Genomic DNA, 14,467 nt, shown 5'->3' with positions numbered 1-14,467 from the left:
TCTCTTCTTCAGGCTAAACATGCCCAGTTCCCTAAGCCGCTCCTCATAGGGCTTGTTCTCTAGACCCTTGATCGTTTTAGTCGCCCTCCTCTGGACACATTCCAGCTTGTCAATATCTCTCTTGAATTGTGGTGCCCAGAATTGGACACAATATTCCAGATGTGGTCTAACCAAAGCAGAATAGAGGGGTAGCATCACTTCCTTAGATCTAGACACTAAGCTCCTCTTGATGCAGGCCAAAATCCCATTGGCTTTTTTTGCCGCCATATCACATTGTTGGCTATCTATCTATATCAATGGTTGGATGGCTCTTTGTCAGGAGGGGTTTGATGACATTTTCTTGCCCTGATGAAGGGAGTTGGATTGGATAGCCTTAAGTATTTTCTGTTGGTTGTGGGGGTTCTCTGTGGAAAGTCTGTCCGGATTCTGTCGTTCATGGGGTTCAGAATGCTTTTTGATTGTAGGTGAACTGTGAATCCCAGTGACTACAACTCCCAAATGTCAAGGTCTATTTCCCCCAAACTCCATCTGTGTTTATATTTGGGCATATTGAGTATTCATGCTAAGTGTTGTCCAGATCCATCATAGTTTGAGTTCACAGTGCTCTCTGGATATAGGTGAACGACAACTCCCGCCTGGTTTTGAGACCGGCGAAGCGTCCTCCATCCTCCTCATCGTCTTCCTTCCTTTATTCATTTGTATGAGAAATATAGATTAAATATAGATTAAATATAGATTAAATTATATTGCATGAGGAGAAGGCAATGGAGGCGGGGGGAAGCAAGTGGCTAGAGAAAGGAGGACTGTGGAGACGAGGTGAGAGAGAGAGAGAGAGAGACGATGGAGGAGCTCTCCTGAGCACATGCAGCCTCCCCAACCTTGTGCACATGCTCCGTGTTGTTTTGAATTTGTGAGTTTGTTTTGGTGTTTATTGGAATTTTGATGATTGTTGGTCATACCTTGGGGTATGAGGCATTAGAAGGCCAAATTTGGTGAGATTTGGTCCAGTAGTTTTTCTGTTTCTGAACCACTAAGGACGACGTTAACCTTTATATATATATAGATGGTGGTTTGAGTGGTGCCAAACTGCATTCACTCTACAGTCTAAATTAGGCATGAGAAATCTTTGGCCCTCCATCCGGGTGTTTTGGACTTCAACTCCCACAATTCCTAACGGACTAGAGGGCCAAAGTCTCCAGGGCAGCAGAAGACAAGCTTGCTCCCTCCTCCCTATGGCTTCCTCTCACATATTTATACATGGCTATCATGACTCCTCTCAGCCTTCTCTTCCGCAGGCTAAACATGCCCAGCTCCTTAAGCCGCTCCTCACAGGGCTTGTTCTCCAGACCCTTGATCATTTTAGTCACCCTCCTCTGGACACATTCCAGCTGGTCAATTGTGGTGCCCAGAATTGGACACAGTGGGATTCCAGGTGTGGTCTAACCAAGGCAGAATAGAGCATGGGGAGCATGACTTCCCTGGATCTAAACACTATGCTCCTATTGATGAAGGCCAAAATCCCATTTTTGCTAGTAGGCCACTCTGTGCCCAACGTTGTTCTTTTTATTATGACAGAAGCAATTTGAGAAACTGCAAGACATTTCGGGTGTGAGAGAATTGGACGTCTGCAGAGACGTTGCCCAGGAGACACCCAGATGTATTACCATTCTGCGGGAGGCTTCTCTCATAGAATCCTAGAGTTGGAAGAGACCTGGTGGGCCATCCAGTCCAACCCCATTCTGCCAAGAAGCAGAACAATTGCTTTCAAAGCACCCCCAACAGATAGCCATCCAACCTCTGTTTAAAAGCCTCCAAAGAAAAAGCCTCCACCACACTCCGGGGCAGAGAGTTCCACTGCTGAATGGCTCTCACAGTCAGGAAGTTCTTCCTCATGTTCAGATGGAATCTCCTCTCTTGTAGTTTGAAGCCTTTGTTCCATTGCGTCCTAGTCTCCAGGGAAGCAGGAAACAAGCTTGCTCCCTCCTCCCTGTGGCTTCTTCTCACATATTTATACATGGCTATCAAGTCTCCTCTCAGCCTCTCTTCTTCAGGCTTAACATCCCCAGCTCTTTAGGCCGCTCCTCATAGGGCTTGTTCTCCAGACCCTTGATCATTTGAGTCGCCCTCCTCTGGACACATTCCAGCTTATCAATATCTCTCTTCAATTGCGGTGCCCAGAATTGGACACAATATTCCAGGTGTGGTCTAACCAAGGCGGAATAGAGCATGGGGAGCATGACTCCCCCAGATCTAGATACTACATTCCTATTGATGCAGGCCAAAATCCCATTACTTTTTTTGCTGCCACATGACATTGTTGGCTCATGTTTAACTTGTTGTCCACGAGGACTCCAAGATCTTTTTCACACGTATTGCCATCGAGCCACGCATCCCCCATTCTGTATCTTTGCATTTCATTTTTTTTCTGTCTAAGTGGAGTCTCTTGCATTGCACATTGAAGACTTTGAGTCCATCTACACTGTGGAATTAATGCAGTTTGTTTCCCACCTGATGTGCTCTGGCTCAATGCAATGGAATCATAGAATCATACAATAACAGAGTTGTAAGAGACCTTGTGGGCCATCCAGTCCAACCCCCTTCTGCCATGCAGGAAAAGCACAAAGCCCTCCTGACAGATGGTCATCCAGCCTCTGTTTCAAAGCCTCCAAAGAAAAAGCTTCCATTACACTCCACAGCAGAGAGTTCCACTGCTGAACAGCTCTTCTTACAGCCAGGAAGTTCTTCCTAATGTTCAGGTGGAATCTCCTTTTCTGTCTTTTGTAGTTTGGTACGTTCTTTAGTTTTCTCTGCCAAGGAGGGCTGGGGCCCCACCAAACTACAAACCTCAGGATTCCATAGCATTGAGTCAAATGGTGTCAAACTGCATTCATTTGGCAGTATGCATGCATCCTTTATCAACTGCTGATGGCTAAAATAGTCAGAAAGTGCATCTGCTGAAGAATTAATACAGTTCAATGGCACTTAAATTGCTAGGGCTGAGTTCTAGTTTCATAAGGTATCCAAACTCTATGGCAGGAAAAGCTAAAGACTTTGTAAAACTACAACTCCCAGGATCCCATAGCATTGAGCCACGGTAGTTAAAGTGGGGTCAAACAGCATTCTTTCTACAGTGTAGACCAGACATGAGCAAACTTGGGTCCTCCAGGTGTTTTGGACTCCAACTCCCACAACTCCCACAACTCCTAACAGCCGGTAGGCTGTTAGGAATTGTGGGAGTTGAAGTCCAAAACACCTGGAGGGCCCAAGTTTGCCTCTTCCTGGATTAAACAAAGGTAAACAAATTCAAAATTCATGCTTAAACACTGTCTGGGTAATTAGAAAATGACATTTCAGGGAAGCAATTAGTGACTCATTGTTCCCTGTGCTTTGAAGCTCTCTGGGAGTGAGTGTTTGTTTCCTGTTTAACCTATATAAGCCAGAACTCACACCCTCACTAACCCACACCTTTACACCTGCAAACAGAAAACATAAAGCAAACATAAAACTCCACCACTTAAGCAAAAAGGAAAGGAATGAAAGGAAGGGGTCTGAGACTGTTAGGAATTGTGGGAGTTGAAGTCCAAAACACCTGGAGGACCCAAGTTTGCCTCTTCCTGGATTAAACAAAGATAAACAAATTGAAAATTCATGCTTCAAGACTGTCTGGTTAATTAGAAAGTGACATTTCAGGGAAGCAATTAGTGACTCATTGTTCCCTGTGCTTTGAAGCTCTCTGGGAGTGAGTGTTTGCTTCCTGTTTAACCTATACAAGCCAGAACTCACACCCTCACTAACCCACACCTTTACCCCTGCAAACAGAAAACATAAAGCAAACATAAAACTCCACCACTTAAGCAAAAAGGAAAGGAATGAAAGGAAGGGGTCTGAGACTGTTAGGAATTGTGGGAGTTGGAGTGCAAAACACCTGGAGGAGGGCCCAAGTTGGCCCAGGCCTGGTGTCGATGCAACCTGTTGGAAAACGAGGAACTTCCAGTTCTTTGAGTCTCTTTTCTTTGGCCAACTCATATCTGAAGCCTCATGTTGAGACGGAACCGTGGATTTTTCTCCAACTTTCTGTGGCTTATCATCAAATCCTTCAAAATGCCAAAGGATCTTTTTGGCAATAATCCTGACAAGGCAAAGAAAGAAGGAAATATCACAACACAAGCTGTTCTCTTGGTGGGGGGAAAACAACTCAGGAGGTAAAGAAATGCCAAATATCTTTCAAAAAAAGAAAGAAAGATTCTAGTAGTGACTTCTTTCTTTAGCTTTTCATTTCTGGAATCATAATAACCGACACTTCTTTACTTGTCTATTGTACGAGACTGTTTAAATATTTCTATAGGCCGACCTTTTTGGTCCCAGGAGCCCCCGGTGGCACAGCGGGTTAAACCGCTGAGCTGCTGAACGTGCTGACTGAAAGGTTGGTTGTTCGATCTGGGGAGCAGGGTGAGCTCCCACCGTTAGGCCCAGCTCCTGCCAACCTAGCAGTTCGTAAACATCTAAATGTGAGTAGATGGAGCCCCCGGTGGCACACTGGGTTAAACTGCTGAGCTGCTGAACATGCTGACTGAAAGGTTGGTTGTTCGATCCGGGGAGCAGGGTGAGCTCCCACTGTTAGGCCCAGCTCCTGCCAACCTAGCAGTTCGTAAACATCTAAATGTGAGTAGATGGAGCCCCCGGTGGCACAGTGGGTTAAACCGCTGAGCTGCTGAACGTGCTGACTGAAAGGTTGGTTGTTCAATCCGGGGAGCAGGGTGAGCTCCCACTGTTAGGCCCAGCTCCTGCCAACCTAGCAGTTCGTAAACATCTAAATGTGAGTAGATGGAGCCCCCGGTGGCACACTGGGTTAAACCGCTGAGCTGCTGAACGTGCTGACTGAAAGGTTGGTTGTTCGATCCGGGGAGCAGGGTGAGCTCCCACTGTTAGGCCCAGCTCCTGCCAACCTAGCAGTTCGTAAACATCTAAATGTGAGTAGATGGAGCCCCCGGTGGCACACTGGGTTAAACCGCTGAGCTGCTGAACATGCTGACTGAAAGGTTGGTTGTTCGATCCGGGGAGCAGGGTGAGCTCCCACTGTTAGGCCCAGCTCCTGCCAACCTAGCAGTTCGTAAACATCTAAATGTGAGTAGATGGAGCCCCCCGTGGCACAGTGGGTTAAACCGCTGAGCTGCTGAACGTGCTGACTGAAAGGTTGGTGGTTCGATCCGGGGAGCAGGGTGAGCTCCCACTGTTAGGCCCAGCTCCTGCCAACCTAGCAGTTCGTAAACATCTAAATGTGAGTAGATGGAGCCCCCGGTGGCACAGTGGGTTAAACCGCTGAGCTGCTGAACATGCTGACTGAAAGGTTGGTTGTTCGATCCGGGGAGCAGGGTGAGCTCCCACTGTTAGGCCCAGCTCCTGCCAACCTAGCAGTTCGTAAACATCTAAATGTGAGTAGATCAATAGGGACCGCTTCTGTGGGAAGGTAAAGGCGCTCCATGCGGTCATGCTGACCACATGACCTTGGAGGTGTCTACAGACAACGCTGGCTCTTCGGCTTAGTAATTGAGTTGAGCACCAGAGTCGGATGCTAGATTTAATGTCAGGGGAAACCCTTGGTCCCAAGGGATTCTGGAAGGCAACTTATGAAAATGGATTTAAATAATTTAAAATAATAATAATAATAATAATAATAATAATAATAATAAGCAATACAAGTTATTGGATCAGAACATACCCAGGAATGTAAAAGTTTAAAGACTTTGAAAACTGTTTGAGATATAGAGAGTCATCCTCTCTGCATTTGCAGGTGTAAATTTTGCAGATTTGATAATAACATGATATTAACACTGGATGACCTAAAGACACCCCCTCACGACCCCCTCAGGGGTCCCGACCCCCCAGGTTGAGAAACACAGGTCTAGTCGTTCTATTTTCCTATGTCAGTTACTCTGCATTTGCAAACGCTTGTTCAAAAAACCACGTCTTGACTTTTTTCAGAACGTTAAAAGGGAGGGGGATGATCTAATATCTATAGGGAGGGCGTTCCGCAGCCGAGGAGCCACCACCGAGAAGGCCCTGTCTCTTGTCTCCGCCAAACGTACTTGTGACAAAGGCGATAACTAGAGCAAGGCTTCCTCAGATGATCTTAAAGTCCTGGAGGGTTCATAAGGGGAGATGTGTTCGGACAGGTAAGTAGGGCCAGAACCGTTTAGGGCTTTATAGGCTAAAGCCAGCACTTTGAATTGTGCCCGGTAGCAGACTGGCAGCCAGTGGAGCTGGCGCAACAGAGGAGTTGTACGCACCTTGAGTGCCGCTCCTGTTAACAATCTGACTGCTGTTCATTGGACCAGTTGAAGCTTCCGGACAGTCTTCAAAGGCAGCCCCACGTAGAGTGCGTTGCAGTAGTCTATACGGGATCTAACCCGTGGCAAAGTCAGACTTCCTAAGGTATGGGCGCAGATTATACACCATATATCATACAATCGACCTAGAGATTCCTAGATTATAGTTCATACAATCACACTAGAGGAACTAGATATTCTTATTATAGCTGATATACCATATTATAGCTCATTAGACCCAATAAATTTCTCAACCTATTCAACCTAGTTTGTGGCAACCAGGAAAACAAAGTTTCTGGAGTACGACAACTCCTTTCAAAGTAAGGATCGCACAACTGACCAGGAAATAACACATTCAAACCAGGAACAAGTTTTCAAATTTTGTTACACAGTGTTAGATCACAGAGACACATCGGAGGACCTAAAGTTGTGTCAGAAATGCATTAATTCTACCATGTAGATGCCTCCCATTTTGAAAACATGCAAAATGTGAGTAGATCGATAGGGCAGGAAGGTAAAGGCGCTCCATGCAGTCATGCTAGCCACATGACCTTGGAGGTGTCTATGGACAACGCTGGCTCTCCGGCTTAGAAATGGAGATGAGCACCAACCTCCTGAATTGGACACAACTGGACTTATTGTCAAGGGAAAACCTTTACCTAGATGCCTCCCATGTATGGCTGTGAGATGTGTTGATGTTGCCCGTCCTTGGCCACCTTTGCCCTCTCCTTCATGCCCTTTTCTCCTTTTCTTCCTCCTCCAGGGATGCCGTCCTCAAGCAGAAGAGAGTGGAATGCAATGGGCTGCCGCTGGCCGACCTCCAAGGGAAGCCGGTGGCCGGTTTGGCCGCACCTCTGGCCCCCGAGAAGAAAGGTGAGGGAAGACCTTCAGATGCGCCTACAGACCCAGCAAGATCCACCTCTCTCTCTCTCTCTCTCTCTCTATCTATCTATCTATCTCTATCTATCTCTATCTCTTGGCTCTCCATGCAATCATGCTGGCCACATGAGCTTGGAGGTGTCTATGGACAACACTGGCTCTTTGGCTTAGAAATGGAGAGGAGCACCAACCCCCAGAGTCGGGCACGACTGGACTTCATGTCAGGGGAAAACCTTTACCTTTACCTTTACCTTTACCTTTACCTTTACCTTTACCTTTACCTTTACCTTTACCTATACCTATACCTATACCTATATATATATATATATATATATATATATATATATAGTCCCAACTTCCCCATCTGCTAAACTCTTGGTCCTAACTCTGCTTTTTAATTTCTTTTCAGTGTTGATCATCCCATTGGTGGACAAGGATTCAGGGACCGTGGTTTGCGTCATCCTGGTAAGTCAAGCCTTCGGGCGAATTGCAATCTCCACCATAGAATGAATGCACTTTGAAACCGCTATAGTAGCCATAGCTCAATGCTAGGGAATCCTGGGACCTGTAGTTTTGGTCAGGCCCCAACGCTCTTTGGCAGAGCTTGTAAAACTGCATGATTCCATAGCATTAAAGTGGTGTCAAACTGGATTCGTTCCAAAGTGCGGAATTGCAGGTGCACCCTATTGTGAAGCAGCTTTGCAAATGTCTTTCCATAGGAGGGCTTTGGAGTCTTTTTCTTTCCAGCACAGGAGAAAATGAATATTCTGCAATAAGATTTTATCCATCCCAGTGTTGCAAAGGAACTCTTTGATACTACTTTAACAGCCATTGGAAATGTATTATAGATCCCTGGGAAGGCTGTTAGGTTAGAGTTGTCTTACAGAAAACAAATGTGGTTTTTGTATTGTCCCTGTATTGTCGAAGGCTTTCATGGCTGGAATCACTGGGTTGTTGTAGGTTTTTTCGGGCTATATGGCCATGGTCTAGAGGCATTCCCTCCTGACATTTCACCTGCATCTATGGCAAGCATCCTCAGAGGTAGTGAGGTCTGTTGGAATTAGGAAAAGGGGTTTATATATCTGTGGAATGACCAGGGTGGGACAAAGGACTCTTGTCTGTTGGAGCAAGGTGTGAATGTTTCAACTGACCACTCTTGTCTGTTGGAGCAAGGTGTGAATGTTTCAACTGACCACCTTGATTTGAAGGCCTGGCAGTGCCTGGAGCAATCCTTTGTTGAGAGGTGATTACATGTCCTTGATTGTTTCCTCTCTGTTGTTTTGCTGTTGCAATTTTGGTTCATCAGGTGCTCTGCTAAGGCTGCATCCTCAGAGGTAGTCTCTTCCCTATTTCTGTGCAAGAAAGACATTTTTGTGCTGTGAAAGGAGAACTGTGTTCACACTGCACAGTTATACCACTTTGATGCCACTTTAACTGCCATGGCAAAATCCTATCGAATCCTGGAATGTGCAGTTTAGGCAGAATTCCCCACCAGAGAGCTCTAATGACTTCCCCAAACTGTAATATCCAGGAACCAGTTAATTAGAAAGAAAACATTTCTGCTATTGCACTATGTAACAAAGTTTGAAAAATTTTCTGTTCCTGGTTTGAAAGTGTTATTTCCTGTTTCATTGCGCTGTCCTTACTTTGAAAGTAGTTGTTTTCCTGAGGAAATCTCATTTTTTTTTTGCCACAAATTAGGTTGAATTGGTTGAGACTTGATAAGATATTCTATAGCAAAATATGCTGCAGGATGTCTCTCCTGCAAACACAAAGTTTTTGCAGTTTAATAAATGTTTCTCATGTTTATATGATCAAACCGATCGGGAAATAGCATTTTATAACCCAGGAACAAAAAATGGTGTTGCATAGTATTATGGACAATTATTTATTTGTTTATTTACAGTATTTATATTCCACCCTTCTCACCCCACAGGGGACTCAGGGAAAATTACAATGCACATATACATGACAAACATACAATGCCATTTAGACATACAGCATATATAGACAGACACACAGAGGCTATTTAACATTCCAGCTTTTCTTGAAGGTATTCTGGCCACCAGGGGAGCTGTCACTTCACCGTCTCTCCTTTCTTTCTTCTCTACCTCCTTCCTTCCTTCCTTCCTTCCTTCCTTCCTTCCTTCCTTCCTTCCTTCCTTCCTTTGCTCTTTGATTCCATCCTTCTTCTCTCTTTCCTTCCTTCCTCAACTCCCTCTTTCTCTCCTTCTTTCCTTCTCTCCTTCCTTCCCTCTCTCTTTCCTTCCTGCTTCTCTTTTTTCTTTCCTTCTCTCCTTCTTTTCTTCTCTACCTCTTTCTTGTGTACCCCCCTTTTTTCTTTCCCTCCTTCTTTCCTTCCTTCCTTCCTTCCTTCCTTCCTTTTCTACCTCTTTCTTTTCTTCCTTCCTTCTCTGCTTTTTTTCTTCATTCCCTCTTTCCTTCCAGCCTTCCCTCTTTCCCTCCCTTCTTCTCTGCTTCCTTCCTTCTACCTTTCCTTCCTTCCTTCCTTTTCTACCTCTTTCTTTTCTTCCTTCCTTCTCTCCTTTTTCCTTCATTCCCTCTTTCCTTCCAGCCTTCCCTCTTTCCCTCCCTCCTTCTCTCCTTCCTTCCTTCTCCCTTTCCTTCCTTCCTTCCTTCCTTCCTTCCTTCCTTCCTTCCTTCCTTTTCCACCTCTTCCTTTTCTTCCTTCCTTCTCTGCTTTTTTCCTTCATTCCCTCTTTCCCTCCCTCCTTCTCTCCTTCCTTCCTTGTCCCTTTCCTTCCTTCCTTCCTTCCTTCCTTCCTTCCTTCCTTCCTTCCTTTTCTACCTCTTTCTTTTCTTCCTTCCTTCTCTCCTTTTTTCCTTCATTCCCTCTTTCCTTCCAGCCTTTTCTAATTCCTTCCTTCTCTCCTTCCTTCCTTCCTTCCTTCCTTCCTTCCTTTTCTACCTCTTTCTTTTCTTCCTTCCTTCTCTGCTTTTTTCCTTCATTCCCTTTCCTTCCAGCCTTCCCTCTTTCCCTCCCTCCTTCTCTCCTTCCTTCCTTCCTTCCTTCCTTCCTTTTCTACCTTTCTTTTCTTCCTTCCTTCTCTGCTTTTTTCCTTCATTCCCTCTTTCCTTCCCTCTTTCCCTCCCTCCTTTTCTCCTTCCTTCCTTCCTTCCTTCCTTCCTTTTCCACCGCTTTATTTTCTTCCTTCCTTCTCTGCTTTTTTGCTTCATTCCCTCTGTCCTTCCAGCCTTCCCTCTTTCCCTCCTTCCTTCTTTCCTTCCTTCCTTCTTCCTTTCCTTCCTTCTCTCCTTCCTTCCTTCTCTCCTTCCTTCCTTCTCCCTTTCCTTCCTTCTCTCCTTCCTTCCTTCTCTCCTTCCTTCCTTCTCCCTTTCCTTCCTTCTCTCCTTCCTTCCTTCTCTCCTTCCTTCCTTCTCCCTTTCCTTCCTTCTCTCCTTCCTTCCTTCCTTCTCCCTTTCCTTCCTTCTCCCCTTCCTTCCTTCTCCCCTTCCTTCCTTCCTTCCTTCCTTCCTTCCTTCCTTCCTTCCTTCCTTCCTTCTAGACATAGGCTGGAAAAGAGTTGAGCTCGAAGGCAGCGCTTGAGAGGTGCATCCTTGTTCTCTGCAGAGCAAGGGCTCCACAAGCATCTGCATCTGTATTGTTATTTAGCTTTTGGGGGGTTATAAGTCCTTTCTGCTGCTTTTTCGGGGGATTATGCATGATGGTAACTTGTTGGTCTGTTAAAGGTGTAGTGTCCAAATTTGGTGTCAATTCGTCCAGTGGTTTTTGAGTTATGTTCATCCCACAAACGAACATTATATTTTTATTTATATAGACAGTGTATAGTACAATATAGTAATATATAACACTAATATTGTGCTATGATGATAATATAAACCAAGTCCCAAAAACAATGAGATGTTCAAGCACAAAGTTAGCAGAGTTTAAAGTTCCAAAGGTCAAAAGCGAAAGTCAAACCGGTCCGTGGTCAAGCCGTAGTAAAAGGTAAACACAGGAATGCAGGAGTCTCAGGAAAGCAGGAATGCAGGAACACTGGAAGCTGTAGCCCAAGCTAGAGAGTTGGCAGCAACAAAGATTTATGTCCCATAAAGACACTTTGCCTTCTGCAAAGTATCATTCAAACAGAACCCACTTTTATCTTAGATCTCCTTATTAGAGGATGATGAGCTCCCCACCCTTTCCTCATTGCTCTCAGCTGCATCCAAGCCAGCAGCTGAGCCCAAGCGCACATTCCTCCATCTCTGCCAGCGTCTGCCAAGACTTAGATCTTGCCAAGTGCTCCCCAATTGCCAATCCCCTGTGAACCCTCAAATTCATCACTGGAGGTGGGTTGGTTACAAATGTCCCTAATCTGTTGAACACGGGTCCAATCCAGCTCCTCCTCCTCCTCTCCCATATCACTCCCAGACCCATCACTTCTTTCAAACCCCATGAAATCCTCGTCCTCTGTCGGGGCAGTAAGTATTTCCCGGATGCGCTTCCTCTGAAGCTCCTCATTGGACTCCGGATCGCGAGTAGCCCTCTTTACTCCCCTGCTCTCCGTCCCATCTCCCATTTCGTAATCAGAGAAGCCCTCAAACGTCTCGGAATCACTTGGGGCCAATATTATTTCCCAAATGCGTTTCCGCTGTTGTTCCCCCTCTGACTCTTGCGCAGACCTCTTCTCCCTCCTACTGGTAGTAGGAATGTTACCATCACGCTGAACTACAACACTCAGTTCAGAATTTGAGAACTGAAATTGTGTGCGTTTGCAAGAAACTCATTTGAATAACAGATAGATAGATAGATAGATGGATGGATGGATGGATGGATGGATGGATAGATATCTCCCCAAATAAAATATGCCATAATGTTGAGCCATAGGAGTTTAGTTTATTGTGTTATTCATTCATTGGTTGCATGTGTAAACTGGGAATATGGAAAGAATATAAGGGAGCTCTGAGGCTGCGTTTGGAAAGGTCATGCTGCTCTGCCCGGGCTCCTCGGCATCCGCACTAAGCTGCCAGGGAGAGAAGGAGCCCTTCGGTGGATTTATGCTGCCGCTTTGCTGCCAGGGTTGTGCGATTCACAGCGGGGTTTATTAAAAGGGGATTAAGGTGATTAAGAAGCACCGCTGACCTTTCTTGCTCCGTGGGGCCGAGCTGTTATGCCGGGCATCAAAGATCCCCGCTGTAACATCCTTGGAGGTGTTCTGGCCACAAAGGGATTGCCCGTGTCAGGTAATGGAAGCACAGCACTTATCCGGAGCATGAGCTGCAGGTGCTGGGAGCAGCAGTGCAAACAGGGAGGGATGTCGTGTCCAGTTACAAGCTGGATAGATGTGGGGAATGCCGTGGATGTAGCGTACCTGGATTTCAGGAAGGCCTTCTTTGACAAGGTCCCCCATGACCTTCTGGCAAGGAAACTAGTCCAATGTGGGCGAGGCAAAACTACAGTGAGGTGGATCTGGAATTGGCTAAATGGATGAACCCAGAGGGTGATTCTCCCCAAGGCTTCCTCCTCTTCATCCTGGAAAGAGGTGACAAGTGGAGTGCCACAAGCAGGGTTCCGTCCTGGGCCCGGTCCTGTTAAGGATCTTGATTAATGACTTAAATGAAGGGCTAGAAGGCAGGATCATCAAGTTTGCAGACGACACCAAATAGGGAGGGAGAGCCAAGACTCCAGAGGACAGGAGCAGAATTCAAAGGGATCTGGACAGATTAGAGAGATGATGGGCCAAAACTAACACAATGAAGTTCAACAGGGACAAATGCAAGAGACTCCACTTTGGCAGGAAAAATGAAATGCAAAGATACAGAATGGGGGACGATGAGGCCTGGCTGGAGAGCAGTATGTATGAAAAAGATCTTGGAGTCCTCGTGGACAACAAGTTAAACATGAGCCAGGAATGTGATGTGGCGGCAAAAAAAAGGCATTACAGTAGTCCAATCCGGAGGTGACTAAGGCATGGACCACCCTGGCCAGATCCGCCTTCACGAGGTACGGTTGCAGTTGGCGCACGAGTCTTAATTGTGCGAATTTCAACAGAAAGGATGAAACCATGAAAATGAACAAAATCTGGCTACCAGTATTAAAAAAAACAAAAACCTCGAGAATCAAAACAATAAATAAAGAACACCACTCAGAAACAGGGGAACTCCAGGCAGCAAACAATCAAATGCCAGTTAACACCTCCCAGACAGAGGATGCCTCCAGGCAACAGAATCATAGAATCATAGAATCAAAGAGTTGGAAGAGACCCCATGGGCCATCCAGTCCAACCCCCTGCCAAGAAGCAGGAATATTGCATTCAAATCACCCCTGACAAATGGCCATCCAGCCTCTGCTTAAAAGCTTCCAAAGAAGGAGCCTCCACCACACTCCGGGGCAGAGAGTTCCACTGCTGAACGGCTCTCACAGTCAGGAAGTTCTTCCTAATGTTCAGATGGAATCTCCTCTCTTGTAGTTTGAAGCCATTGTTCCATTGTGTCCTATTCTCCAAGGAAGCAGAAAACAAGCTTGCTCCCTCCTCCCTGTGGCTTCCTCTCACATATTTATACATGGCTATCATCATATCTCCTCTCAGCCTTCTCTTCTTCAGGCTAAACATGCCCAGTTCCCTAAGCCGCTCCTCGTAGGGCTTGTTCTCCAGACCCTTGATCATTTTAGTCGCCCTCCTCTGAACACATTCCAGCTTGTCAATATCTCTCTTGAATTGTGGTGCCCAGAATTGGACACAATATTCCAGATGTGGTCTAACCAAAGCAGAATAGAGCATGGGGAGCATTACTTCCTTAGATCTAGACACTAGGCTCCTATTGATGCAGGCCAAAATCCCATTGGCTTTTTTTGCCGCCACATCACATTGTTGGCTCATGTTTAACTTGTTGTCCACGAGGACTCCAAGATCTTTTTCACACGTCCTGCTCTCGAGCCAGGCATTGTCCCCCATTCTGTATCTTTGCATTTCATTTTTTCTGCCAAAGTGGAGTATCTTGCATTTGTCACTGTTGAACTTCATTTTGTTAGTTTTGGCCCATCTCTCTAATCTGTCAAGATCGTTTTGAATTCTGCTCGTTTTGAATCGTTTTGAATCCTGCAGAGGCCTGGCTGAATCTATGCAGATACCTTCACTCATTGCTTGAGTAGCTTCATGGCCACTTGTATGTGAGAAATCCACATGGACTTTTAGCGATCACAACATTCCTTTCTAAAGGATTGCAGGCTGCCTCCTTCGTGATCTGCTCTCCTTAAGGTTGCAGCTTTAAGGGAGGTGTTGATAATCTGGACCATTAGA

General features: G+C 45.8%; 1 protein-coding gene across 4 annotated transcripts in view; it reads left to right on the top strand.

Moving 5' to 3' along the window:
• Positions 1-14,467, top strand: part of PDE2A (phosphodiesterase 2A) — a 505,312-nt gene that overhangs the window by 398,831 nt on the left and 92,014 nt on the right. For all 4 annotated transcript variants that reach the window (XR_010909616.1, XM_067466418.1, XM_067466420.1 and 1 more), the window contains 2 exons: positions 7,090-7,199; positions 7,615-7,670. Coding sequence is in view for 3 of the 4 variants with exons in the window: in XM_067466418.1 (XP_067322519.1) it covers positions 7,090-7,199; positions 7,615-7,670 (166 nt within the window). In the remaining variant the exon portion in view is untranslated. The remainder of the gene's footprint in view (positions 1-7,089; positions 7,200-7,614; positions 7,671-14,467) is intronic.

Source organism: Anolis sagrei, chromosome 3 (genome assembly GCF_037176765.1).
Source record: "Anolis sagrei isolate rAnoSag1 chromosome 3, rAnoSag1.mat, whole genome shotgun sequence".
Classification (NCBI taxonomy): domain Eukaryota; kingdom Metazoa; phylum Chordata; class Lepidosauria; order Squamata; family Dactyloidae; genus Anolis; species Anolis sagrei.
This window is presented reverse-complemented; position numbering and strand designations above follow the sequence as displayed.